Source organism: Suillus paluster, assembly GCF_016628075.1.
Source record: "Suillus paluster strain FC165 chromosome Unknown EDB91scaffold_3, whole genome shotgun sequence".
In the NCBI taxonomy this organism is placed as follows: domain Eukaryota; kingdom Fungi; phylum Basidiomycota; class Agaricomycetes; order Boletales; family Suillaceae; genus Suillus; species Suillus paluster.
Window position 1 is genome coordinate 781,838 of NW_024537563.1, and position 21,803 is coordinate 803,640.

A 21,803-nucleotide genomic window follows, 5' to 3' on the forward strand; every position below is an offset into this window, starting at 1 on the left:
AGCCAGTTGGATGATATCGGTGATATCTTGATCTAGCATTGACTGCGGTTTCGCAGTTGTTTCCTTTGCTGCAGTGATATATGATTGGGGTGAGCAACTTAGTATTGAAGAATCAACAATACCCTTATGGCGTTGCCAGCACTGACGTTCGGACGAGAGGTAGGGTGATATTATCATTGGAGCAGCACCTCGCTGAGAATGATTTTATAGATTGATCTGGTTTGGGTGAGCAGAGCCTATATCAGAAGAACACCAGGTTAAGACAATTGATCCGTGTCAGAGGCGACGGTGGTCCCTCATGACTGTCATGTACCTAAGTGTACGTAGCTTATGTTATAAGGGCAGTTTACAGGTCGTACTGACTTCGAAACATTATAGGTGCGCTATGCCGGGATGCCATATGTCGTGTATGTTTGCAAGACTTAAGTTGGCACTGTGCTAATAAACCATCTCCCTCGATCAGCATGTACATGCTGGGTATGTTTCCTCGCATACACTGCAATTGTTTGTTCTGACCAGTAACACACAGGAAGTCTTCCATCAGTCTCGCTGACAGATGTAGTGAGTATTCTGCACCAATGCCTGCCATTCACATCCAAATGACTGCGCTCCTACGTAGGGGTGAGTGAGGCTCTCTGTGTTGGTTCATTATAATGACCGCAGCAGCTGTGAGTGTGTTTGGGGTGTTTGATTCCTCGATGCTCATCTCTAACCGGTTTGTCAGGCAATAATCTTTTCTTAGCACTAAATTGGATGAATGTGGTGGTCACTGTCATGGTAGGCGGTGAGTCACTCGACTGCAATACCTCCGTGATGTTGAGTTTGCTGAAACATCATGCAAGCCATCATGATCACTCGGTTGCATGCCATGTATCAGCGCTCGAGGAAGATGATCGTCTTTCTCTTTGTAATCTCCCTGGCTCTCACAGTCGCTTGCGCATTGATCACCGCAAGAGGAATCAGCCGTGTTTCAGGGGGTAAGCTTCAATTTTGCACCAACGACTTGGTACATCGGACTCATCGGATGAAAACCAGAGGAGTTCATCCTCTCTGATACCTATCAGTGTACTTATGACTATGAGGGAGATTCCCAACTTCTGATGCCCATAACTTGGATACTCCGCATTGTATGGGAGGTCCTCGCACTGTGTCTTGCAGTTTGGATTTCTGTAAGACACTTCCGTGAACTACGACGATTATCGGGCGGATCATCCATGGGAGACTGTTTCGTGTTTTTAATGAGAACTCACGTGGTTTATTTTGCAACGTGAGTTGGTCATTTGGCGGTTATCTTCTTCCGCTAAAGTTACGCATGTGCCAGCTTTGCCGCTGGTTCTTGCATCGCCCTCGTTTTTTATTTTCCGACGATCTCGGTATGCCGATCTTTCACTGATATTCGCGTGGACCACTATTCATCATTGGTATTTCTATAGGACTCAGATCCTATGGGTTATAATGGTGTTCTTAACATTTTCTCGGTCCTGCAGATGTTTGTGCTGGGACCACGCCTCATCCTCTGCGTTCGAGAATACCACGCTGAGCTCGTAGCTGACGCCGAAGCCGAATCCAATATAGGAACCGGCATGACTTCAAATGATTCCCAGGAGTACACGTATATGACAAGCTGGCAGTGTGGGCATTCATGGATCTAGAGGCGCAGCGGGACACAGGGTCCCTAGACTAGATTGTATTGTCTGACATAGAGTACTACTCTCACAAGACACAAATTGGAAACAAAAAAAAACAAAAAAAAAGCTGGCAGTGTTGTGGAGCACTGGGAACGCTCCAAGTGATTAACACTCGTTAGCTACTCTGCAAGAAGTGTTCGTAGTTTCGACATACAGTCGATACCTTTTTTTTACCGATACGATGCCAATGTCGTGTAACCCATACTTATTAGAACCCCTTCGTCATTGAAGTCATCCAATATTAGTCACATCCACATCCTCATCAACCGCCCGCGCCCGCTCTCAAAGTGGAACATTCTCCTTCCCATCCCACATAAGTACATGTCACATCATTCATTTTGACGTCTACGACATCACGTTTTTCTCTCATTTATGATACTTACCCTCCCCCATCATTATAGCTTCGAAGTTGTCACGTCACATTCTTAATGTCTGCCGCGTCGGTGTTGAGCGCTGGCAGTAATTTTCTCTCTCCATTTCTGTCTCAGAGATACAAAATAAGTCTATATGCATCCACTTCTTTCACGCCTGGATGCTCTCAAGGACATCGAAGTTAGCCGATCCGATTCAGAGTCCTCCCCTATGACTCGCTACTAGTAACTCACGTGTCGTACTGGCATCAACCATACTGCACCGATGCGAAGCAAAAACACGACTCACTGTAGTGCACTGTCGCGACATGCTACTCACCGATCCACACATTCCCAGATCTACCACGCCGATGAGTCATGTGGTTAAATCCGGGACGTGAACTACTCATACTCACAGTGAATAAGTACTGCGGTATGCATTTCTGCCCAGCGCAGCACCTTTGAAAGTTGCAAAATGCAGGACACTCTTCACTTTCAGCGGCGTTTCTGGGCCTGGCAGATATTGATGTTGTCAAAGCAGCAGCGACAGCGAAGACCAAGGAGAAACGCATTGTTTGTGAGGATGTGATATGGACAAATAAATCTGAAGGGGACAGTAGGAAGACGGCTTGCTTTTATGTGCTGAATATTGTTCTTCATGGTGCTATAGGAAGAACTTATCCACCTTTTCGAATAGATGCATATCTGCAATGCCAGCAGATTGCCACCTAAGGCTTTGAGAACTTAGTTCATACAGACGGTCCGACCATAACTTGTTACCTTGTAAAGCAAGGTTTATTGGCAATCTGGCGTAGAACAAAAAATATCACCTGCGAAGCAAAAGGTCAATGCCAGCCTATGCCAGCTTGAATCTGCTGTCGCTTTTTTACCTCATCTCTATGATTGGCATAGATTTTTCTCACACATCAACCACAAAAATTGCTCAACTGCTGATATAGCTTGTCAAGGCATCACTTGTGTACTCACTAACATCTCGGATTGGCTCTCTGAACGCTGTCACGATAGGATCACTATGTAGTGCATGTATGATATAACAAATAACAATACATGGGAGATACCGAAGTCCAAAGGGCCTCGATGTGCAGAATTATGTAAGGGTTTCCCCCACTTAAGTCTTGCCTTACAGAACATTTACTTTGGCATCTACATACCCAACTCCGAGTCTCCGACAAGATCCACTCTTAAACTTGAACATGACTTCCATGTTCGCAAGCACACAGACACACGCGCATGCCTACGAGGTCGCTCTTTTCGGTGAATTCTTCGCTCGGGATCTCAAGGCGATTCTCAATCGCCTGACGTTGCACACGGAGTCCGCAGTGCCCATGCACACCCGTGAAATTTTATTCGAGCAGTTCGGAGTTCAGTCACAGATCCAAGGAGACGAGCCAGCCTTGCTAAGAGCAAAAAAAGAACTAGGAGATGGGACGGAAAGTGGATGGTCGGTTGGACAGCCCACTTGAACGAAGGAGTTAGAATCAACCATCACATAGGACGCTTTTCTCATACCTCAAGCCGGAGTCTGTGCGTGTTCACCCGGAGGCCACTGTTCGACCATGGGCTACTTGCGAGGTGATCGGTGATGCCCTCAGTTTTGCTTCGGCACTGGGATATGTGTCAGTATATGCTCGAGTACTCATCTTCTATTCTTACACTTATGTATAAGTTCATTAGACAACGATCTCAAATCTACAAACGTGGATATGCATTTCGGAGAGGGGCTCTGATAATACAGATGTTTCAGCAAGAGCAGGTATTCGTGTTGATATTGTCATTTCCGTTGCCCTTAGTTAACATCACTTCTGACTAGGTCGACCCAAAGACCTCCCTTCCTATACCTGCACATACTGACACCCTTTGGGAAGTCGAGGTTAAGACAGCTACTCAGGTTAATACGTCCGCATCAGCATCTGGCGGGCACGTGCAAGTGAGCACAGTCCGCGCAGCCATCGATGCTGTTCTCGAAGTCCAGCTTATCATGAAGGGACTATTAGACCTGCGGCGACAGGACTTGTAACTTAAACAAAGAGTTCGTCAAGCGATGGATTTAGGGGCAAGTTTTGCACCTGTGAACGATCTTGGAATTCGAAAGTACTGGCGTGTTTGAGATGTGCAATCTTTCTGGAATAACGAACTATGATGTGAATTGGTTCGGGTATTAGCACAAAGAAGTAGAGCTGATCGTAGTACTGACATAAGGTAATTATACTAAATTGGTATATCATAATAGCAAAAACTTATCAGCACTGAGCACATCCATGACCGGTCTGGCCATTCTCCTTCAACATCTGCATCTCAGTCACATCAATGGAGTCAATCGCTAGTGGGTCATCAACTCGTCTGTGTGCGCGTTGCTCAACCCCTGCACGTTATACTTGTCCGGGGTGCTCTACCCCAACATGTTCTCTACCCTGCTCTCGAGCCCACAAATCCGAAACCGGATGTAGCGGGGAACGCAATAAGGCGGCTTATGTGCAGATGAATGCTTATGGTTGGGGCACAATGATGCGCGACTATTGTTTTCTCGAAGAAGTAGGCAGAAAAGTGAGTGGATGGGGTGGAGAGATTGCTCTTGAAGGCTACGCAATAGCAGGATACGAGAAAGCAAAAGATATGAGGGGAAGAGGGGGTGCACGTATGGGAAGGGGAAGGGGTAGAGGTGGAAGGGGTAGTGGATCGTCCAAAAGAGATCTGCTAAAAGCTCATCTAGAAACCTTGGATATCGAAATGGATGTACTTCCAGTCGGAATGCATCGCAGAAAGGTAAACCAGTCGACTCTTGATGCAAAGTGCGCTCTTGGATTCCTCCCTTAACAATGTGCTAACTTTCACCAGAACGCAGGCTGCGTTGTTGACGATAGAGTTCAAGTTTTACCCCGGAGCGCCGTCGCAACCTTCTTCATCTGCAGCATCGGCTCCATATGCCGCACTTGTGCATCGTAATGCCATTCATTCCCCGCTAATCACCCTTCTTCAGCGACACGTCCCTCAACATCCAACTTCCAACAAGGACCGTCCCAAGCCGAAGAAAGAAAATTCTTGTCCAGACTGGGTTACTTCTCTTGTCCACCCTCATCCAGACGATCCCGAAGGTTTCAAAGTTCCTCATTGTTACCTACCTGCGCGAATGGACTTGTCCAGGATAACATATTATCCAGGCGTCGGAATGCAGGGCGGCCCGTCTTACTATAAAATTTGTCCCTCTCAGACTCTTCAGGAATTGCTTCAGGGCACGCACTTCGCAGAATTCCCCACCATTCACATATACGACCCGGACTCGTCCACATTTGTTGGAAATGTTGTGACAAAAGGGGGTCAGCTCTCGCCGATGTCCGAGGACGAGCAGGACATCAGAGCAACGAAAAGACGAAAGCTAAATGCGAAAGCGGGGAGAAAGGCGATTTCAGGACTCGTCGGCGACTATGGAAGTGACAGTGAGACTGCATCGGAAAAAGTGGTAGCCACCCAAACACGAGACGAACTGGGAGTTTTAGGGAGCTACGCGGAAAGCGACCATGACGACGAAGACTGTGTTGTGGAAGCACGCACCACCGAGGACGACATTGGCAGCACAGGATCTTTCTCAGCTGATGAAGGAGAGGGCCCTGAGCTTGATTATGCTGCCGTTCTCGAGTTGATCAAGCAAGCACAAGGCGCCGCCGACTATGATTCAGAGGCGGTAGATTGGGGTGATGATTGGGACGAAGACGTAGCGGAGTAACCCTTTCTTGTCGCCTACTCTGTTGTGTATGCAGACCTTCGCCCCTTTTCTCCTTCTTGTGCTCAAGTCGGCTGCATCGATTCTAGGGACTTGCAACCATTGAATCTCCGAGTGTCCACATCCGTAAGCTTCCACAATTCACGAGCATTGTGGATCAAGCGACTGTGACAATTGACGCAGTGAAATAATCCACAGCATGAACGCGTACAAATAGTGAGCCAGATGGCCTGTCGCCACACTCCCGCTTTTCACATCCCAACCATCTCTCATCTCCTATGGATGATTCATTCCCTGCGTCTCAAGCTTCAGCCTCAAAGAGTGCCGTTCAAGCTCAGCTTGTGGATTCCTTTGCAGGACGCTTCATTGGCGCAGCGCCTGTCGAAGAGTTCTTAGACTTTTTCCTCCCCGAGGCAGACGGTTGTCCAACAGTAACAAGGAGGAATTTCCCCCCGTTGTGAATCCACGACGCAAGAATGTGAAACCCATGCCTGGAATGTCACCTCAGGGCGTGGACTTTTTTGACATGGAACCCAAACCGGAGCGGGCCACGTTTGAACAGTTTGTAAGGATCTCAACTAACACTTCTCTAACCCATCTGATGTTGGTGTCCTTTGCAGATGCAAGTTCTGCAGAAATTCACGGGCAACTTTGATGTTGTCAAAACCTCTAGTTGTCCTGACCCCTCTGTTGTCATTGATGGCCATGAATTCCAACCCGACATCGCGTTATATAATCGTGGAAGTACTCGAAATGGAGTGACAGACATGTCCGCGATGGAGGCATGGATCACCATCAAGCCTTCAATGCAACAAGATCCCTTCGATGACCCGATATATGACGTCTTGCAGGGATATCACAAATTCGAGCGCTCTGGTGAAGACCACATCCCATTGCGAGCGCAGATGGTGGCATGCGCCGATGCCTTTTTCGCCACCCAGTTTCGGCGCTTCGGTTTTTCCATCCTCGTATGTGGCTACTTGGCACGCTTTGTGCGCTGGGACCGCGCTGGTGCGATCGTGTCTCGAAGATTTGACTACACGGACGATAGCCTCCCCTTGGCCCAGTTCCTATGGAGGCTCAACTGTGCGTCGCCGGAGCGACGTGGCGTTGACATGTCCGTGACGCCCGCTACCCTTGCGGAGAGTGAAGACCGTTTCGTTCGAAACCTGCTGGGCGTGAGGGGATCTGACCCTCTTTATTGCTACATGGTTCCTGGCGATAATGCCAGGCATGACAAAGTCACAGACGCGAATGGCCCTGGCGTGGGCACTAATCACGGTTACATCGGCCCACGTCCCACCCTCCAGCGGCGCAGCCTACTAGACCGAACGCCTCATGCTATCCATGTTTGGGACCCCAGGCAGATGAAAGTTGTTTTCTTCAAGGAAACTTGGAGAGAAGACCCTGAGTTTACCAGGACCGAATCAGCCATATATCGGACAATGCACGACCTCGGTGTTCCGAACATCCCGCCCTTCGAGCACGGCGGTGACATGTATGATCTCGGGTCAGAAACTGTCACCCAAGCATTTCATGAGGCCTGGTGGTGCTGCGACCGCAAGAAATATCACCCATTAATACTGCATCGAATGATCCTTGGTGATATTGGACGTCCCCTGAGCTCGTTCAGGTCGACACATGAATTGATGACAGCAATCAAGGATGCTGTAGAAGGTGAGTTGTCAGCTTCCCTTTTCCCATAAATTCTGTTTCTGACGAGTCACTGTAGCCCATAAAGTTCTCTACGTATATGGTGACATTCTTCATCGAAACATCACCACGGAGAACATTCGCATCACCAGTGATGGCCGCGGCTTTCTCATGGGTTGGGAGTTCTGCTTTTGCACAAGCCAACAATATTCATGGCCATTATTGGACCAGACGGTATGTGCAACATTTATTTATATTCATCAACGTATTGACACAACTTCAATGATAGGGAACCCAACGTTTCATGGCCGCTGCGCTTCTGGACAAAGAGACCAAATCCAAACCTCATCGGTTGGAAGATGACATGGAATCCTTCCTGCACGTTCTGATGTATACTCTCGTCCGATACCTCCCCAGCGATATGGACCTTGTGGAGAGGATCGACTTCTTCCAGATATTTGACGAGAAGGATGAGATCGACGGGTTGAGACAGACCGTTGGTCGCAAGCGCAAGCGGGACTGTGTTGCCAACCCCGATCACTACATCCCAAAAACCTTTAAGACCCACCCTGTGCTCGACAGACTACTGCGGTGTCTATTCGACCACATCAGCGTCCGGTACCAGATGCGACCCTCTCAGAAGAAGTTGACTGCATTACTTGACGCTTGGCACTATTTATACGATGACCAGATTGAAGAAAACGACTTTCGAAGGCAATTAATCAACGGAGATCATGGCCTAGACGACATCTACGACTTGCGGATGGAAAAGCTGACCAGCCACGACTGGATGCTCGAAGAATTGGATTACATACCTAGGGAGCGCGAACGGTGGCCCGAGGCAGATGCTGCTGATCACAACTCAGATATACTTAGCATCGCCTTCTAATGTGTCGTAAGTCATATGGTACAATGTAAATAATGTCATACAGCGTTTACATACTTGGAGGTATGGCGACATCGTCACAAAGATGTTAGTGTAATGATAATGATCAGATATCATCCATCCCGATGTCAATCTCCACTTTCTCGCCCGGGTTGAATGCAGGCAGACCTTTTGCAATGGATTTTCTGAGCTTTGAACCGATAAGAAGAGCATCGTTATGCACGCACCAAGATATGGACAGCTGGCGCATCGGAATGCATCGCCCAAGAAGCAGCTTCCACAGCTGCTAGTTGCCTTGGGTGCAGCTTTAGCGGCGGCACTCAAACTCTTCGCCACGTCACCAACCCCCACCTCCACAGCGCTGTCGCTGTCGAGCAGAACTACTTTACCTGCATTGGTTTCCTCGGCTTCAAGCTCAGCAAGGCCACATGAGCAATTCTTGCACGCCTTCTTACGCCTTGGCGCACCTGCAATGACAGGCTCGCACGTGGGGACTGGACGCACACGATCTGCCGCTGTCAGGAGGGCTTCGGAATCAATGGTGGGAGTGGAGGGTGAGGAGAGGGCCCAAAGTGCCTTTTTAGAGGACTGCTTGGCAGGGTTGGTCTTCTTTCGGAGAAGAAGTGCGGAAGGTAGAGGCATTGCGATTGGCAAAGGCTTCTGAGCAATTATTCTGGCGTCGGCACCATCTCTCACGCTCTCGATGACAGTGAATCCAGCGAGAGTCAACTCCTGAGGCAGACTCAGGAAGCCCGCAGTTATATTAAGAAGGTGGAGAGTTCCCAGGGGGGATAGACCAGCGAGGATCTGTTGAAGGAGAGATTGCAGATTTGGCAAGAGTGAAGTATATTCTGATGCGGAGAGCACAACATGGATGGAAGTATAGCTCGATGGAGCCAACGTAATTGCTGTTTCAATCATCATGATTAGATTAGCCGTGCTATGAACTGTAGAGATATACCTCCATCGACGAGCCGATCAAGCATCTGCCTTTCGGCGGCCTGCCCTGCCTGTGCATCGAGACGGATAAGAAGTGACTGGTACTTTCCATCCTGAGCAGTGTCCAATGAACCTATCGCAAGGGCAGGCCCTTTGAGAATTTCGTAGGGTGATCCATTGATTGAGGGTTTCTTGACTTCTAGGGTGATTGGGGGGGGAGAAGGAGTGTAGATAGCCGTCGGTGTCATCAGAAAAGCCAAACGCTGTACACGGAGCAATGAATGACGGAAGGGAGGAAGGGAAGCTAGTCAGCTGAAAAATGAATCACCCAGAGTCCATTAATCAGATAGATATTTGGTGCACGCTTAGATAAGCAACGGTCACAAGACTCAGTCGAATCGCGCACTCGGAGCATTATCGGCCACGCTGGGGTACGCGGCAAAAAGTTCATTGGGATACAAACGGCGTACAAAAAACACGCTGTAGTAGAATGAATTCAAGACAAGAGGCACCGGAGACCATTATTAATACTAAAAGGATGAAAGAAGAAGGGAACAGGTCAAATAATATGAGGAATGACAGAGTTATGATGGAGCTAAAACGTTCACTGCTGCAACTCTGCGTTGGGTGGAGGTGGAGGTGGCATCCCAGGTGGAGGGTGCATGCCATCATGATATGCAGGAGGCGGTGCCATGACAGCCCCACGCATCCGTAAGAGCATCACGCGATACCAATCTTCACCCATGTCCTTCTCCGACGAAATTTGCTGCAAATGCGCAAGCTCTTTCATCAAGGACAAACGCCACAAAATATTCCCACTCTCGTCTACCTCCAAATCATCTATGGGCACAGGAGGGAAACGAAGACCGGGAGGTGGAGGAGGCATCATCTGAAAGTTGGGATCGAAACTAGGGAAAGTGTCAGTCTAGTATCAATGATTGAAACCAAACAGCGTACGTGGGAGGATACGGCGGATACGGCGCTTGTCGACTGGGGCCTGCTTCGTCAGGATGCATAGGCGGCGGCGGCACAAATTGTGCATTAGGGTCATTGAATGCTTCAGGATGATAATCCACATCCTGATCCTCCTCCGACTGCCTACCCTTTGCACCCTTCGGCTTCTTCTTTCTTACCCGATGGACACCCGTCCTCGGGTCAACGTTATCATTGACAGTCCAGTACGAGCCTTTTCCTCGGTCGGTGAGAGGACGAGGCACCTTCTCAAAGCAAGGATTAAGTGAAAGATTGTGTCGCACAGAGTTCTAGATACATTCAAGGTAAGGTCAGTTTGGTGCCTGTTCGAAGGAACTGATCAAAACAAATATGAACACAATCAAACATCAACATCGCGTCGACAGAAAGTACATTCATCCAAATAGTACAGAAGTTGTTGGCAAACACCATCGGAACCATCTTACTCACCTTCCAGCCAGATGGAGCATTCCTAAAGTAAGGAAACTGCATGTCGTGGAGTCAGTGATTTGCGAAAAGCGCAAATCAAATAGGCTGCCACGTACGCGGGATTCAATTGCGTAGTAAATGTCTTCGAGGAGTAGCTTTTGATTTGGAGAGCCCTTTATAGCATACCTACACAGCACCCCAGACAGACAGACCGTTTACTAGAGCATCTACCAAATTTCGGAGTCGCTTACCGTATAAGTGTAGAATAGGGATAGAATGGTTTGCTTCCTGGTGGACCATCACGTAGAGAGTCAAGGTTGATAGGAAGACCGCCCGTAAGGTCTGCAGGCTCTTGCGGGTAGTAGGAGTTGGCTTGAGCAAGCTCCGCTTCACCAGGAGGGAGCATATTCTGCGGCATCACCGTCGGCGGTGGTTGCTGTGACATGTTGTAGTGTCTTACGACGAAGAAAAGCGAAAGGCGCTGAACTTGTTGGCAACCGTTGGAAGTTCGTTGATGTTGAAAAGAGCTTTCATCAAGGGGAACATGCGGCTTATGTCAGGCGTGAGAAATGAGGGCGCACGGGCCAGTTTCCTCTCGCAGGATACAGCCATCGTTGTCGAAGTATAGTTCGTCGTCGTAGACCGCAATGACGGCCAAACGTTGTGGTAAGCTGAATCAAAGTTGAGTTGTTTGTTTTGCTAACCAACATACAGACCGACACAAGTGTCCAAAGTGTGGAAGACACTGTAAAACAAAATCCAAACCGACCACGCTCTCCAATACACAAACAAAGTCAACCGAACCATCTTATTCAATAACATTCATTGAAGTCCTTTTCATCCAGATCCTGGTTGTGAATCTCCTCACTGATCATTCTCGTTTTTTGAGTCAAGGCAATAGCACTGGGTTTAGAGAGCCTAAACGGCTCCAGGCACCCCTCGCTCCTCAATGCGAGAAAAATCAGTTGCTTATTCCGTCACTATCATTCTTCCAGAAAGTCCGGGGCTACGTAGCATCGGGCTCGATTTGCCTACGGATGTCTTCATTGCTCGGCAAAATCCATGTCCAGTGGTCGCTACTGTTCTACGGCTAACACCAAATCAGGCGCCCAATCACGAATTGTAATTATGCCCTATCTTGTTGCACTCTCACAGCTCTAGGCCTGCAGCAACATCTTTTTTGGCCCAAGCTTTGGGTCACGGAAACGTGCACCGAATGCCACAGATGGTGGGGTTAATGTGTCTTGCTCATGAGCTGCCACATCAATATCAGGTCCCCCCAAGGTAAGACGGAAACTTCCTGCGTGATCACAAGCAATCTGAACATTACAGATCATGCAAGTTCATCCTTTACACAGCGTGTTCCTACGAGTCCGCAGTAACTATATCAAGGGACGCATTGCAAGGGTGTTCGACGTTGGATGTTGCTAGCAATCTCCAGCCATGTTTTGAATGTCTCTGAGGCAGCAGGGCCTGTCGTTGCGTCGAGTCAATTAGCATCGTTTTCAGTTCCTAATAATGTAATTCCACTCTACGAACTTAGTTGCCTTCGCGGGATCTCCGACATGAACCCTTGTATTCTTGGCTTGGTTGCGTTTTCTGTTTCTTCGAGGAGAACAGAATGTCGGCACGCAAAAAATCATTCTTGATGGACCAAACAATAATCAACCGACTGTATATGTCGTACAGTTTCCCCAGAGAAAATGCTACTTGGAGGGTCCTGTAGTCGTGGAGGCCATCATATGTGAACTTTCCAAGTCTGATACTACAGCAAAATACGTCATATCATAGTCATTTTCTTCAGAGCAATATCCCGCCCGATTGAACGATGACATGGTTGCTTATGTTCGTACATATAATGTACATGCGGACTGTCTGCTTGCATTAGGATATGAGCTGCGTTGTTCGCCTTTATCCAAACTCCCACTGATGATTAAACGCACGTCGCACATTGACACGAACATATGAAGAATCACGTGATGCATCACGTGCACTTGAATTCAAGTTTTCCTGACTTGCAAGCTGCTGGTTATCTCAAACTTGTTGTGTGATGCTGCCCTGCCGACCATCCCCGTCGAATTGCACGCCCTTGAAGTTCATATTCAAACGCCACAAATCGCTAGCTGCCTCTAAACACCATGTCCGCATGCGTGCCCTCGTCTCGCTATACCACCAATGCGACTCCTTCGTAACACCCGAAAACCTCTCCCAGAAAATAGACGAAGCATTTGTTCCTCAGACCAATACCGTCAACTTAACTTCCAACTTCGAAAAGCGCAGTTATGCAGAGCTGAAGAGATTGATCGCAGACAGAGAGGAGGAACCACGCCATTTCTTCGGAAAGGGTGCCAAGCCGTCTTCCACTGGCTTAAGGGTAGCGCTATCATCTTCAAGTGCCAACAATGAGCAACAGAGAACGGCGAGGGCGATGGAGGCACTTGTAGGAACGAGACAGGATGGAAAGCCGATGTGGACTGCAGTCCAGGAGAATGCGCCGGAAATAGAAAAGCAACTTAGGGAGGATCAACGGCAGGGCAGTTAGCTGGGTAAGCGAATAAATCGAACCACGTTTGCTGAGTCTAATTATGACTAAATATGTAGGGCATCCAGAATCATCACTCAGCCCGCGGCATGTTTATGCACGGTTCAATGGGACTCCGCAGTGTCCGCACTATTTTCGTTTCATACTTTGTTATCCTATTCAGTTAGCTCGTTATGTTTGACGGTGAACTTCTGAAGACATGTGGACGTGCTTCGCGGATCATGATTTGACCGAGGACCAGGTGGTAAAGCGCGCATGAAGGCCGTGTGTGGTAGAGTGTAATTTTTTTTCTTTCTGCAAGATTGACTGCCCGAGTAGGACCGACAAAGGCCAGTAAATAGATAGGCGGTATGGGCCCAGAGGTCATTTATTGCATCATCTGTTTACTGGCCTTTTAAATGTACGCTTCCGAGTCAAATGATTGAGTCTGTTGACGAAAATGACATGCAGTGCAGCTCAAACTGCGGGCGCCAATTGTATACTTAGATCTAACCCATTGCCGCCGCAGTTGATCGGCGTCCGATCGTTTATTGTTGCCTTATCTGATAAGATAAGATAAAACGCTACGGTAATACTGTACAGCACTGTGATTGCGATTTCAGGTTGCTACCCCGACCAACAACAATATTCACAACAGCATTCGGTCCACCATGAATGCACTGACCGGTAAACTCAGAGCTTTTGTGTTTGGACCTCCTAATGGCAAAAAAGTCTACCAGAAACTCAAGGCTGCTGATGTCCCAGTAACAACCGCTGAATGCAGGTCCTGCGCTGACCCTTGCGATCAGGGTGAGCATCGTCCGGATCCTCCCCTTTCATACGCACCAGCATTGATCTGTAGATCATGATGACTTCTCTAGCAAATTGGATATCGACATGGATTCGGATTTGCTGGGATCAGTGAAGCCCTACCGGCGACAGGTGCGTCCCTGGCGCTTGCCCACCGACCGCTTCGTTTGTAGTATGCTGATGACGATGCAGGTGGTCATATCGACCGGGAAGTCAGACTGGGCGAAAGAGGTGACTGAAGCGGAAGGCACGCTTGCTGCTTTCTTGAATGCTGCCAACTCATCATTGGGCACCTCGAAGAAACCAAAGTCCAGCAGCGATCCCCCTGCTACTGGTCTTTTCTCTCATACCGAAGCAGGAAGACTCTCCATTCTCAACGGAAGCCATAGATCTTTCTCCGATGACGAGTCGCATGAGACCGTGATCGTGCTTCCAGACTTTATGGTCGTATCTGGGGTCCCACGCACTTTGGCGGGCGCTGAGGCGTTGTGGAGGGCTGCTGTTGATCCATCTCTTGGTACGAGCGGGAGTAACCACCCAAACCGGACGATCTGAATACATGGGTTTTGCCATACTCGTGTCTGATATTGTTGTGTAAGTTCCACGCACCCCGCGTGTTGGAGTATGTCTCATCATAAGTCTCCACCAGGCTCGCACAAGAGACGAGACAATCGATGCTGCTGTCGCAGCGCCAATATTAGAGAAGAGTGAGTCCGTGGACTCCTTCGATAGTCATTTAATATTATATTAACGCCCGAAAAAGCATTCCATCAATATCTCGAGCAAGAGGGCTGGGAAGTCCACACTAACCTGGACGATCTCACTTCCGAACCCTCCCTCGAGTCACGAGCTAGCTCAAACACCGAGAAGGAACAATTAATCGAGACTCAGCTCAAGTCTCTTCATACCGAGCACAAGGCACTGATATTAAAGAACTCTCATGTCGGCGGGCATAAATTCGCAGGCAACTGTATCGTGCGTGATGTTCTTATGGCCATTGAGCGGTACAGTGATGAATCGATTTTTGCACAGATCTACACTCCTCGTGGAGCTGGTGTATGGTATGGACGTGTCACGCCTCATGAAGTGGAATCAATTGTGAGGCACACTATCATCGGTGGCCAAGTTCTCCCGACTATCCTTCGTGGTGGGGTGGACCTTGCGTGCCGCGGAAAGAAGTCATTATACGACTGGTGACGAAACCATCACGTAGATACGTATGCTGTAAACCTGTTGGTGGAATTCATATCTTCTGCTGGCAGTCACCTGCAGTCACTCAATCGACGAAATGATACAGAATAAATGAATTATTACAGTTCCTGTGACATAGTGGTACGTTATAAGACTATAGAACAGCAGTGGTAACAGAGGGCTCAGGTAAAACAGACAACGATGACATCGTGTGCGCAACTCAAACGGGAGATATATAAATATCCTCATTAAGAGGTAATGAGAAAGCGTCAGCAAGGGGGAGAATTGCATGGGGTAAAGCGACGAGAAAAATATGCGATTAAATCAGATAAGTAGTGATGGGAGGAGGCACAGTACCTCAAACAGGCAGCTGTGTGAGCGCACGTGCCAAACGATGCAGTGTCCAGATTTGTCCATTTCCGTTGTTCAATGCAGTCGATGGAATGAAAGCTTCGCACATGCGCGAGGCGCCGCCCGCCTTGGACGGCGTGCGCGGCCAACACATCACTCAGCTATGTCATCATCTATTCCCTTTCTCCGGTTGGAGTAGCGTCCCGCGAAACTCTCCCCTTCGAACTCGTCTTCTGTGGTCACCTCCGGGACCTCTTCATCGGCCACCGCTTCATCATCTTCGTCATCGGGTTCTCTACCCGTGACGCCCATTGCCATCACCACACTTTCGCCCCCATGGTACGTGAATCCGCGGAAATTCTCTTGCACGCTGCTCGTCAGAGGCGACCCTGCCATATCTTGCTTCTTCCGTGGGATAGCACGTCCGGCACCATTGCCGTTGACAGCAGGTAAGGGAGATGGAGGGCCGGCTGAACCGTTCGAGTTTACGCCATTTACATGACGGTCACTGCCCAGCGGTCCGTTCGGCATGTGTGACCCTGGTAAGCCGACTTGCGTTTGCGTCCAATCTTCACTAGGATCTTCTTCGTCTGGACTTCCGTGTCCGTCGAGACCCACGCCAACCTCTTTGACGTTAGCAGTGGTAAACTCCGGATCGAAGTTCGCAGTCGATTCATCCGACTCTACGACGGGCTTGAACGGTGGGGTCACTTGCTTCAGGAGAAGAGCTTTCCAATCTATGCATGAGAAGAACGGATGTGCTTTCAGCTCTTCGGCATCGCGCTGTGCCCCCAAGCGATGTTTGGGATTTCGGTTTAAAAGCTTGATAACGGGAGTGTCAGGGATGTAGAAAGGAATTAAATTACGGCACCCACCCCTTTCACAAACATCTTGCCATCCTCGCTGATAACGTTCCGGGGGAACCGAATCTTCCCGAAGCAAATGTTCTTGTACATTTGCTGGGTGTCTTCGGCATAAAACGGACTCCAGCCACAGCACATCTCGAAAAGGAGTACGCCAAGGGACCAGAAGTCAACGAGTTTGCTATATCCATGCTCATCCAAAAGGACTTCAGGCGCCAGGTACTCCGTTGTGCCACAGAACGTTGTAGTGAGCTCGTCGGACCGTAGATCCGCCTTTGATAACCCAAAATCGCAGAGCGCGACATGGCCAGTGGCGTCGAGAAGAATGTTCTCCGGCTTGAGATCCCGATACACAATGTTGTATTTATGCAGATGTTCCAGAGCCAGAACCAACTCAGCGATATAGAACCGTGCACGTTCTTCAGAGAAACGTGTCTCTTTCTGGAGGTGCCAGAATAGCTCGCCCCCGCTCTTGAAGTCAGTTACCAGGTATAAATCTGTGTCGGTCTGGAAGCTGAATTTGAGGCCGACGAGGAAAGGCGATTCTAGAGATCGTTGTAGGATCTTTCGCTCTCCGATCGTATGGGCGACTTCCTTCTTCGCAACGATCTCTCTCTTAGAGAGGACCTTCATAGCATATATTCGCTTTGTATCGCGTTTCCGGACTTGGAAGACCTTGCCGAATGTGCCGCGTCCGATCAATTTGAGGAACTCGAAATCGCGTGGGGTGAGCGCACGTTTTGTCTAGTTGAGAATGAGTGAGAATGGTCGTCAGGAGGAATGATTAAATCATGCGAAAGGGAGGCCGAGATCGTGGAGTTGGTGAGAATGAATTAGGCTAGGCAGGTGTAATGTACCTTGTATTGCTCGAACGTGATCTGCACCCGCATTTCTCCGGTTACTACTTCGTTCTCGAACGGTCGAAGTCTGTGTGTAAGCAAATGACATGAGTAACGGAACGGCGGGCGAGAGTTTAGAAAGACAGTGGGAAGTAGTACGAGAGGACTACGTACTTGTACCATTGATCAACAGTATGGTCATGGATGAGGACGGGCTTTATTTGAACTGTTCCGAGGAAAAGGTGTTCCGCGACGCGGTCGTAGAGGTTAAATGAAATGAGGGATTCTTCAGACGTAACGTCGCTGTAAAGAATTAGAAAGGGAAATTTGATAAGATGATTATCGATGCTCACAAAGAGACCTCGTGTTTCCAGACAGGATTGTGGGCAGATAAGCGACCAAAAAGACCCTGAGTAGTAGTAGTAGAAGGAAGATTGATGGGCGAAGGTTGTTTACATGAAACAGATGACGAAGGGGTATTTCCGGCGCTAGCCTTTCCTAGGGGACGAGGAACACCGATAGATGATAGTGCTGATAGTGCAATAGAGGAAGATGCGCGAGAGAGAGCGGTTGCAGTTCCTTTGACCTCCTTGTCCATCTCGTCAGTGGGATCACGACTTACGAACTCGTTCTGCTCGAATTGAACGACTACGTAAGGGCGGGAGCGAACGGAGGTGACGGTGAGACCACGAGCAGATATGAGTTTAACGTGAATCTGCCCCTTGGACGACCCCGATGTATTTGGGGTTGTAGTTGAGGTAGATGCTGTAGAGGAAGAAGTCCTTGTCGAGGGGGACGATGACGATGGCGTATTGGATTTATTCTCCATTGAATCTGAGATGTGGGCTGATTTTTTGGGGTTACGCATAGAAAAGTCTGGTGCATGAAGGGAAATTTGAGTTGTAGGAATACGAGCGGCAAAGGAACCGGATGTTGGGGTTATAGGACCTGGCGGCGTGAGATCGGCGTTCGCCGTGAACGGATTGACGGAGGGAGTGGTAGCAAGTAAATGATGAATTGAACCCCCTGGTGATAGTAGCGTCGGCGTTGCGAATCCATTACTCGATGGTTGGAACGATGAGGAGGAGGCTGGACTTGGTACTGACTCGAATGGATTTGGACGTTCACGGCCATCAGCAGTTGCCCGTGGAGTGAGTTGGTCAGCGAGAATAGGCCAAAGTTTCAACATTTGTGAATAGGTAAAAAGGAAAGTGAAGAGGATATCGAGGATGATGATGATGATGATGACTTATCGGATGATAGTGGAGCTGCTACCATTTTCTGATATCTGTGGAGTGAGTCGAATCTACTGGTTATAGTACATGTTATCGACGAGGTCCTAGACTCAGTAAAATTTAACCGATAAATTTACATCAAAGATATCCTAAAATTTCAAAAAATGTTTCATAAAATGGAATCTACAAATATCTAGAATTCGAGGTCAGGCGAGGCAGAGAATTCGATCTTTCATTCAACTTCGATTTCATCTGAATCTCGGGCATCAACTGCCTTTCGCAAGTATTTCCGGGCCCATCGCAGAAATCCCATTCCCCCACCAATCATCATCCCAAGCAATAATGCACGTCTCCCCGTACGCCACGGTAGTTGGTCTACAATGTTCCATCAGTATTATTCATTCATACCGCAAATCGGGTCAACTTACACACACCCGCGAACGCCCCTGCAGTGCCCGCACCCGCTCCGACCTCCTTCAAATCATCCCAAGGCGTCCCACATCCCCCTAATCCGTCCTCAATCCCAACCCAAACTAGTCCAGTCACTCCGAGTTTCGCCGCATCCTTACCCCCGGATTTCAATCCTGCAGCCATTCGTTTGTAGTTTTTCGTTTTATTGTAGAGATACCATCCCCGAATTGTTTTGGGCGGCCGGTGTGCATTCTCGGCGAGAAAACGGAGTGATGCAAGGCGAGATCCACGCACTGCCCCGATGAATACCCCCACGAATGCTGCCGATGCAGGGAGAATAAAGTAGCGAGACTGCAAAATCGGGGTCACGTCGTATGGCTCGTTTGACGACGCCCCATCCTCGTAGTTAGACATGACCGTGGGTTTCAGCTGCGGCTTTACAGAATCCGATGAGGAATTACACCTATTGCTGGTTCAGAACAAATGCATGAAAATTGAGTGCAAGAGTTGCTTGGCTTACTTTGATCATGCAATTACGCCGCGGCAAACTAGTACAACAGTCAACCGCACGACACTGATCGCCGGTTCCTGATCAAGCATTCAGAACCGCCATGACGTCTTCCCCGTTGTTTGGCTATTGGGGATTGTAGTACATCAAATACTTTCATGCGGAATTACCGTGTGATGTCACAATTCGAAGCACCTGGTGTTTGAACGCACTTCTCGCAGCAATCCGGCCCGCAGTAAAAATACTCAAACTCGAGGTCAACCACTCGAAGACTTTCCAAAATAATGTACATGTGTCCAGAAAAAATAAACTCGTCAGAGATGAGCCTTGATGCCTGCCTTAGACAGTACAGAAAATTCCTTTTCCTTCAATTCCGCAGCACGTTTATGCAGCCCCGGTGCACGCTTCAATTCACGTTGCCCCACCTGTTGAATATGAACCTAAAATGCGGGGTAAGACATCTGCTAGTTTCAGCCAACCCCACACAAGATGTACACGTACTTCATCAGGTCCCTGTTGAAAAAAAGTCAATCATAGTACAAGACGATGCAGGAACAGAAGACGCACATCCGCCAACCGCAGCGTCCGCAGTCCAGCAAACATGCTCGCAAGTTCTTGGTCTTGGCTTAAGCCCTCGGCACCATATGCTTGGATAGCGCGATCGACCACTCCACAAGCCATCGCAGGCACGACAAACTAGAAAAAATATTTTCCATCAAGTACAGAGTAAGAGGGTGAATCAAGAAGCCGTGCCTTGGCAATGCCGATTTCCTTCAGCGCACCCTTGGCCCGTTGTTTGTCGATCTTCAAGACACATTAATTCTCCACACCGCGACAAGGAATACAGACACTCACTTGGAGGGCTGCGCTCAGGACAAGAAGGCGTGCAGACTCGATCTCAGCCCGAGACCGCGCGATTTCGGCTACCACCGTACCTGAATCGCATGTAAGCTTCTTCAAACGATGGCAGTGAACAACGCTAGTCACTCGCCATGCTGATAAAGAAACTTGTCAAAAGTCTTTCGAGTAGGATCGGTGACGCGCTGGATCATAAGATCCAGAGCCCGCGATGCTGCACCTATTGAGCGCATACAATGGTGAATACGTCCCGGACTATCAGCAGATCAGACTCCATTAGAAACTTAGCAACAAAGCTCGATACTGACCCTAAACGGCCTTGAATAATCTCCACTAGTGTAAGCCAGAACGCGAGAGTGATAGACCGAAAACACCATTCACCTCAAATCCTCGTCCCCAGCCAAGCACCATGTTGCTCATGGGCACTCTCACATTTTCGTAGATGATCTCACAGTGTCCCTCAGGCGCATCATCATACCCAAATACTTCCATGGGCCGAATGATCTTGACGCCAGGCGCATCTGCAGGTACAATGACCACACTTTGTTGCAGATACCCATTCGCATTGTCCGGGTCGCTCTTTCCCATGACGAGATGGAGTTTAGTACGCGGATCGCCCGCACCCGATATCCACCTGCCCCAATTACAATCTGAATGTAATTAGTCCAAAAATACGCACCACTTGTGACCATTTATAACAATCTCATCGCCTTCCCTCTTGATAGAGGTCTTGATGTTACGGGCATCCGAGGAAGACACTGCAAACGTCATCCATAGTCGGCTACCAGGATCCCACACGAAAACAAACACGAACCAAACCGCTCAGTCATCGCAAAAGCGGACCGGATTTCGCCATTGAGCAGAGGAACAAGCCACTTCTTCTGCTGCTCTGGAGAACCTATACCGCGCAAGCACCTCTTTACGCGCAACATTAAGGGCGATCAGAGTACTAGCATACTCTTGCACATACCCATGTTCCCGGTATCTGGGGCCGAGCAGTTTACCGCCTCAGAAGCTATGTGTCCTCCGCGTCCGAGAATCTCAGCCATAACCGCATACTAACCCGATTGTTCGTAGTGCATTCACAGCATTGGGAGTAACCGATAACATACCTCGACGTTAGTTAATGGAACCCCATGTTCAGGGTAGTGCGTCTTGCTCAGGAAGAGGTTCCACAGCCCGAGCTTACGTGCTTTCACCTTCAGCTCTTCGATTACGGGAACCACCGTCTTCCACCGCTGCACAGAGTCTTTAGGAACCTGCGCATGCGCGAGTTTCATAGAAGGAAGAATCTCATCCTAACACAGTATTATAAACCTGTCGAATGTGTAGCACTGCAAGGGTCTTACCTGAAGGAAGTGTACGAGCTTCGCGAGTGTTTCTTTCCCATAGGGAGTGAACTTGTCCTCAATCTGTGCGACATGAGTCATTCGCTACGAAACACATATCATAAGGCGTACGAGATTCCAGGATGCTTCCGAGGTTAATTCCACCACAGGGTGAGGTGCCATTGCGTGATAGTTGAGAGTATGCGAGAAACATTCGGAAGAGCCCACAGCT

The 21,803-nt window shown here is 48.8% G+C and overlaps 12 protein-coding genes across 12 annotated transcripts; 6 read left to right on the forward strand and 6 right to left on the reverse strand.

Annotated features, from left to right (window-relative positions):
- Positions 1-138: 138 nt before the first annotated feature.
- Positions 139-1,824, forward strand: EDB91DRAFT_1333171 (uncharacterized protein). The gene is made up of 10 exons (XM_041325421.1): positions 139-159; positions 211-319; positions 379-407; positions 464-477; positions 530-565; positions 725-784; positions 843-977; positions 1,036-1,267; positions 1,322-1,373; positions 1,434-1,824. The coding sequence occupies exons 2-10, from the start codon at positions 299-301 to the stop codon at positions 1,650-1,652; spliced, it is 798 nt and encodes a 265-aa protein (XP_041183135.1). The 5' UTR covers positions 139-159; positions 211-298; the 3' UTR covers positions 1,653-1,824.
- Positions 1,825-1,961: 137 nt separating this feature from the next.
- Positions 1,962-2,923, reverse strand: EDB91DRAFT_1333172 (uncharacterized protein). The gene is made up of 4 exons (XM_041325422.1): positions 2,724-2,923; positions 2,455-2,670; positions 2,349-2,398; positions 1,962-2,288 (listed from the first exon to the last, which is right to left on the reverse strand). The coding sequence occupies exons 1-3, from the start codon at positions 2,739-2,741 to the stop codon at positions 2,375-2,377; spliced, it is 258 nt and encodes an 85-aa protein (XP_041183136.1). The 5' UTR covers positions 2,742-2,923; the 3' UTR covers positions 1,962-2,288; positions 2,349-2,374.
- A 234-nt stretch (positions 2,924-3,157) lies between these two features.
- On the forward strand, positions 3,158-4,291 carry EDB91DRAFT_1099931 (uncharacterized protein). The gene is made up of 4 exons (XM_041317161.1): positions 3,158-3,500; positions 3,553-3,675; positions 3,734-3,812; positions 3,870-4,291. The coding sequence occupies exons 1-4, from the start codon at positions 3,253-3,255 to the stop codon at positions 4,074-4,076; spliced, it is 657 nt and encodes a 218-aa protein (XP_041183137.1). The 5' UTR covers positions 3,158-3,252; the 3' UTR covers positions 4,077-4,291.
- Positions 4,292-5,780, forward strand: EDB91DRAFT_1215231 (uncharacterized protein; the record flags this gene model as incomplete). The annotated part of the gene is made up of 2 exons (XM_041320814.1): positions 4,292-4,848; positions 4,895-5,780. Exons 1-2 carry the CDS (start codon positions 4,367-4,369, stop codon positions 5,778-5,780), a joined length of 1,368 nt encoding a protein of 455 aa, XP_041183138.1. The 5' UTR covers positions 4,292-4,366.
- Positions 5,781-6,052: 272 nt separating this feature from the next.
- EDB91DRAFT_418361 (uncharacterized protein) lies at positions 6,053-8,426 on the forward strand. Its single transcript, XM_041327205.1, has 4 exons — positions 6,053-6,342; positions 6,398-7,454; positions 7,510-7,664; positions 7,720-8,426. The coding sequence occupies exons 1-4, from the start codon at positions 6,265-6,267 to the stop codon at positions 8,317-8,319; spliced, it is 1,890 nt and encodes a 629-aa protein (XP_041183139.1). The 5' UTR covers positions 6,053-6,264; the 3' UTR covers positions 8,320-8,426.
- EDB91DRAFT_1099934 (cytokine-induced anti-apoptosis inhibitor 1, Fe-S biogenesis-domain-containing protein) lies at positions 8,317-9,603 on the reverse strand. Its single transcript, XM_041317162.1, has 3 exons — positions 9,278-9,603; positions 8,544-9,224; positions 8,317-8,484 (listed from the first exon to the last, which is right to left on the reverse strand). The coding sequence occupies exons 1-3, from the start codon at positions 9,501-9,503 to the stop codon at positions 8,423-8,425; spliced, it is 969 nt and encodes a 322-aa protein (XP_041183140.1). The 5' UTR covers positions 9,504-9,603; the 3' UTR covers positions 8,317-8,422.
- A 61-nt stretch (positions 9,604-9,664) lies between these two features.
- On the reverse strand, positions 9,665-11,381 carry EDB91DRAFT_1099938 (uncharacterized protein). The gene is made up of 5 exons (XM_041317163.1): positions 10,908-11,381; positions 10,773-10,842; positions 10,678-10,713; positions 10,213-10,517; positions 9,665-10,163 (listed from the first exon to the last, which is right to left on the reverse strand). Exons 1-5 carry the CDS (start codon positions 11,099-11,101, stop codon positions 9,860-9,862), a joined length of 909 nt encoding a protein of 302 aa, XP_041183141.1. The 5' UTR covers positions 11,102-11,381; the 3' UTR covers positions 9,665-9,859.
- Positions 11,382-12,622: 1,241 nt separating this feature from the next.
- On the forward strand, positions 12,623-13,307 carry EDB91DRAFT_418586 (uncharacterized protein). The gene is made up of 2 exons (XM_041327206.1): positions 12,623-13,202; positions 13,258-13,307. Exon 1 carries the CDS (start codon positions 12,707-12,709, stop codon positions 13,196-13,198), a length of 492 nt encoding a protein of 163 aa, XP_041183142.1. The 5' UTR covers positions 12,623-12,706; the 3' UTR covers positions 13,199-13,202; positions 13,258-13,307.
- A 486-nt stretch (positions 13,308-13,793) lies between these two features.
- EDB91DRAFT_1099949 (Sucrase/ferredoxin-like-domain-containing protein) lies at positions 13,794-15,271 on the forward strand. The gene is made up of 5 exons (XM_041317164.1): positions 13,794-13,987; positions 14,040-14,119; positions 14,180-14,504; positions 14,751-14,962; positions 15,020-15,271. The coding sequence occupies exons 1-5, from the start codon at positions 13,849-13,851 to the stop codon at positions 15,182-15,184; spliced, it is 921 nt and encodes a 306-aa protein (XP_041183143.1). The 5' UTR covers positions 13,794-13,848; the 3' UTR covers positions 15,185-15,271.
- Positions 15,272-15,682: 411 nt separating this feature from the next.
- EDB91DRAFT_1043373 (kinase-like domain-containing protein) lies at positions 15,683-18,060 on the reverse strand (the record flags this gene model as incomplete). Its single annotated transcript, XM_041313055.1, has 5 exons — positions 15,683-16,351; positions 16,405-17,136; positions 17,250-17,319; positions 17,406-17,534; positions 17,585-18,060. 5 exons carry the CDS (start codon positions 18,058-18,060, stop codon positions 15,683-15,685), a joined length of 2,076 nt encoding a protein of 691 aa, XP_041183144.1.
- Positions 18,061-18,559: 499 nt separating this feature from the next.
- On the reverse strand, positions 18,560-19,512 carry EDB91DRAFT_1099953 (uncharacterized protein; the record flags this gene model as incomplete). Its single annotated transcript, XM_041317165.1, has 3 exons — positions 19,398-19,512; positions 18,895-19,340; positions 18,560-18,841 (listed from the first exon to the last, which is right to left on the reverse strand). Coding segments are annotated over exons 2-3 (536 nt in total), but the record flags the coding sequence as incomplete, so codon positions are not given.
- A 115-nt stretch (positions 19,513-19,627) lies between these two features.
- On the reverse strand, positions 19,628-21,790 carry EDB91DRAFT_1099959 (acyl-CoA dehydrogenase/oxidase). Its single transcript, XM_041317166.1, has 13 exons — positions 21,704-21,790; positions 21,593-21,655; positions 21,356-21,541; positions 21,214-21,301; positions 21,058-21,141; positions 20,923-21,001; positions 20,625-20,877; positions 20,552-20,571; positions 20,377-20,498; positions 20,241-20,320; positions 20,139-20,189; positions 19,953-20,081; positions 19,628-19,825 (listed from the first exon to the last, which is right to left on the reverse strand). Exons 1-13 carry the CDS (start codon positions 21,752-21,754, stop codon positions 19,700-19,702), a joined length of 1,332 nt encoding a protein of 443 aa, XP_041183146.1. The 5' UTR covers positions 21,755-21,790; the 3' UTR covers positions 19,628-19,699.
- Between the last annotated feature and the right edge of the window lie 13 nt (positions 21,791-21,803).

What these genes read in the sequence shown, in the direction of transcription:
- EDB91DRAFT_1333171 (XM_041325421.1), top strand. Translation starts at nt 299, where the DNA reads ATGACTGTCATGTACCTAAGT. An exon ending in TGACTGTCATGTACCTAAGT is followed by an intron (nt 320 to 378) that starts GTACGTAGCTTA and finishes GAAACATTATAG; the next exon opens with GTGCGCTATGCCGGGATGCC. An exon ending in CTCGCTGACAGATGTAGTGA is followed by an intron (nt 566 to 724) that starts GTATTCTGCACC and finishes CCGGTTTGTCAG; the next exon opens with GCAATAATCTTTTCTTAGCA.
- EDB91DRAFT_1333172 (XM_041325422.1), bottom strand. An exon ending in TACCGCAGTACTTATTCACT is followed by an intron (nt 2,399 to 2,454) that starts GTGAGTATGAGT and finishes TCGGCGTGGTAG; the next exon opens with ATCTGGGAATGTGTGGATCG.
- EDB91DRAFT_1099931 (XM_041317161.1), top strand. Translation starts at nt 3,253, where the DNA reads ATGACTTCCATGTTCGCAAGCACACAGACACACGCGCATGCCTACGAG. An exon ending in GATGGGACGGAAAGTGGATG is followed by an intron (nt 3,501 to 3,552) that starts GTCGGTTGGACA and finishes ACCATCACATAG; the next exon opens with GACGCTTTTCTCATACCTCA. An exon ending in GCTTCGGCACTGGGATATGT is followed by an intron (nt 3,676 to 3,733) that starts GTCAGTATATGC and finishes TAAGTTCATTAG; the next exon opens with ACAACGATCTCAAATCTACA.
- EDB91DRAFT_418361 (XM_041327205.1), top strand. Translation starts at nt 6,265, where the DNA reads ATGCCTGGAATGTCACCTCAGGGCGTGGACTTTTTTGACATGGAACCC. An exon ending in GGGCCACGTTTGAACAGTTT is followed by an intron (nt 6,343 to 6,397) that starts GTAAGGATCTCA and finishes TGTCCTTTGCAG; the next exon opens with ATGCAAGTTCTGCAGAAATT. An exon ending in AATCAAGGATGCTGTAGAAG is followed by an intron (nt 7,455 to 7,509) that starts GTGAGTTGTCAG and finishes GAGTCACTGTAG; the next exon opens with CCCATAAAGTTCTCTACGTA.
- EDB91DRAFT_1099934 (XM_041317162.1), bottom strand. Translation starts at nt 9,503, where the DNA reads ATGACACCGACGGCTATCTACACTCCTTCTCCCCCCCCAATCACCCTA. An exon ending in TGATCGGCTCGTCGATGGAG is followed by an intron (nt 9,225 to 9,277) that starts GTATATCTCTAC and finishes TGATTGAAACAG; the next exon opens with CAATTACGTTGGCTCCATCG. An exon ending in CGCCAGCTGTCCATATCTTG is followed by an intron (nt 8,485 to 8,543) that starts GTGCGTGCATAA and finishes CCATTGCAAAAG; the next exon opens with GTCTGCCTGCATTCAACCCG.
- EDB91DRAFT_1099938 (XM_041317163.1), bottom strand. Translation starts at nt 11,101, where the DNA reads ATGTCACAGCAACCACCGCCGACGGTGATGCCGCAGAATATGCTCCCT. An exon ending in ACTACGCAATTGAATCCCGC is followed by an intron (nt 10,714 to 10,772) that starts GTACGTGGCAGC and finishes CACGACATGCAG; the next exon opens with TTTCCTTACTTTAGGAATGC. An exon ending in ATGCTCCATCTGGCTGGAAG is followed by an intron (nt 10,518 to 10,677) that starts GTGAGTAAGATG and finishes GAATGTATCTAG; the next exon opens with AACTCTGTGCGACACAATCT.
- EDB91DRAFT_418586 (XM_041327206.1), top strand. Translation starts at nt 12,707, where the DNA reads ATGCTGCCCTGCCGACCATCCCCGTCGAATTGCACGCCCTTGAAGTTC.
- EDB91DRAFT_1099949 (XM_041317164.1), top strand. Translation starts at nt 13,849, where the DNA reads ATGAATGCACTGACCGGTAAACTCAGAGCTTTTGTGTTTGGACCTCCT. An exon ending in TGCTGTTGATCCATCTCTTG is followed by an intron (nt 14,505 to 14,750) that starts GTACGAGCGGGA and finishes CGCCCGAAAAAG; the next exon opens with CATTCCATCAATATCTCGAG. An exon ending in AATTCGCAGGCAACTGTATC is followed by an intron (nt 14,963 to 15,019) that starts GTGCGTGATGTT and finishes ATTTTTGCACAG; the next exon opens with ATCTACACTCCTCGTGGAGC.
- EDB91DRAFT_1099959 (XM_041317166.1), bottom strand. Translation starts at nt 21,754, where the DNA reads ATGGCACCTCACCCTGTGGTGGAATTAACCTCGGAAGCATCCTGGAAT. An exon ending in AGGAAATCGGCATTGCCAAG is followed by an intron (nt 20,082 to 20,138) that starts GCACGGCTTCTT and finishes TATTTTTTCTAG; the next exon opens with TTTGTCGTGCCTGCGATGGC. An exon ending in GGACGCTGCGGTTGGCGGAT is followed by an intron (nt 19,826 to 19,952) that starts GTGCGTCTTCTG and finishes CCCGCATTTTAG; the next exon opens with GTTCATATTCAACAGGTGGG.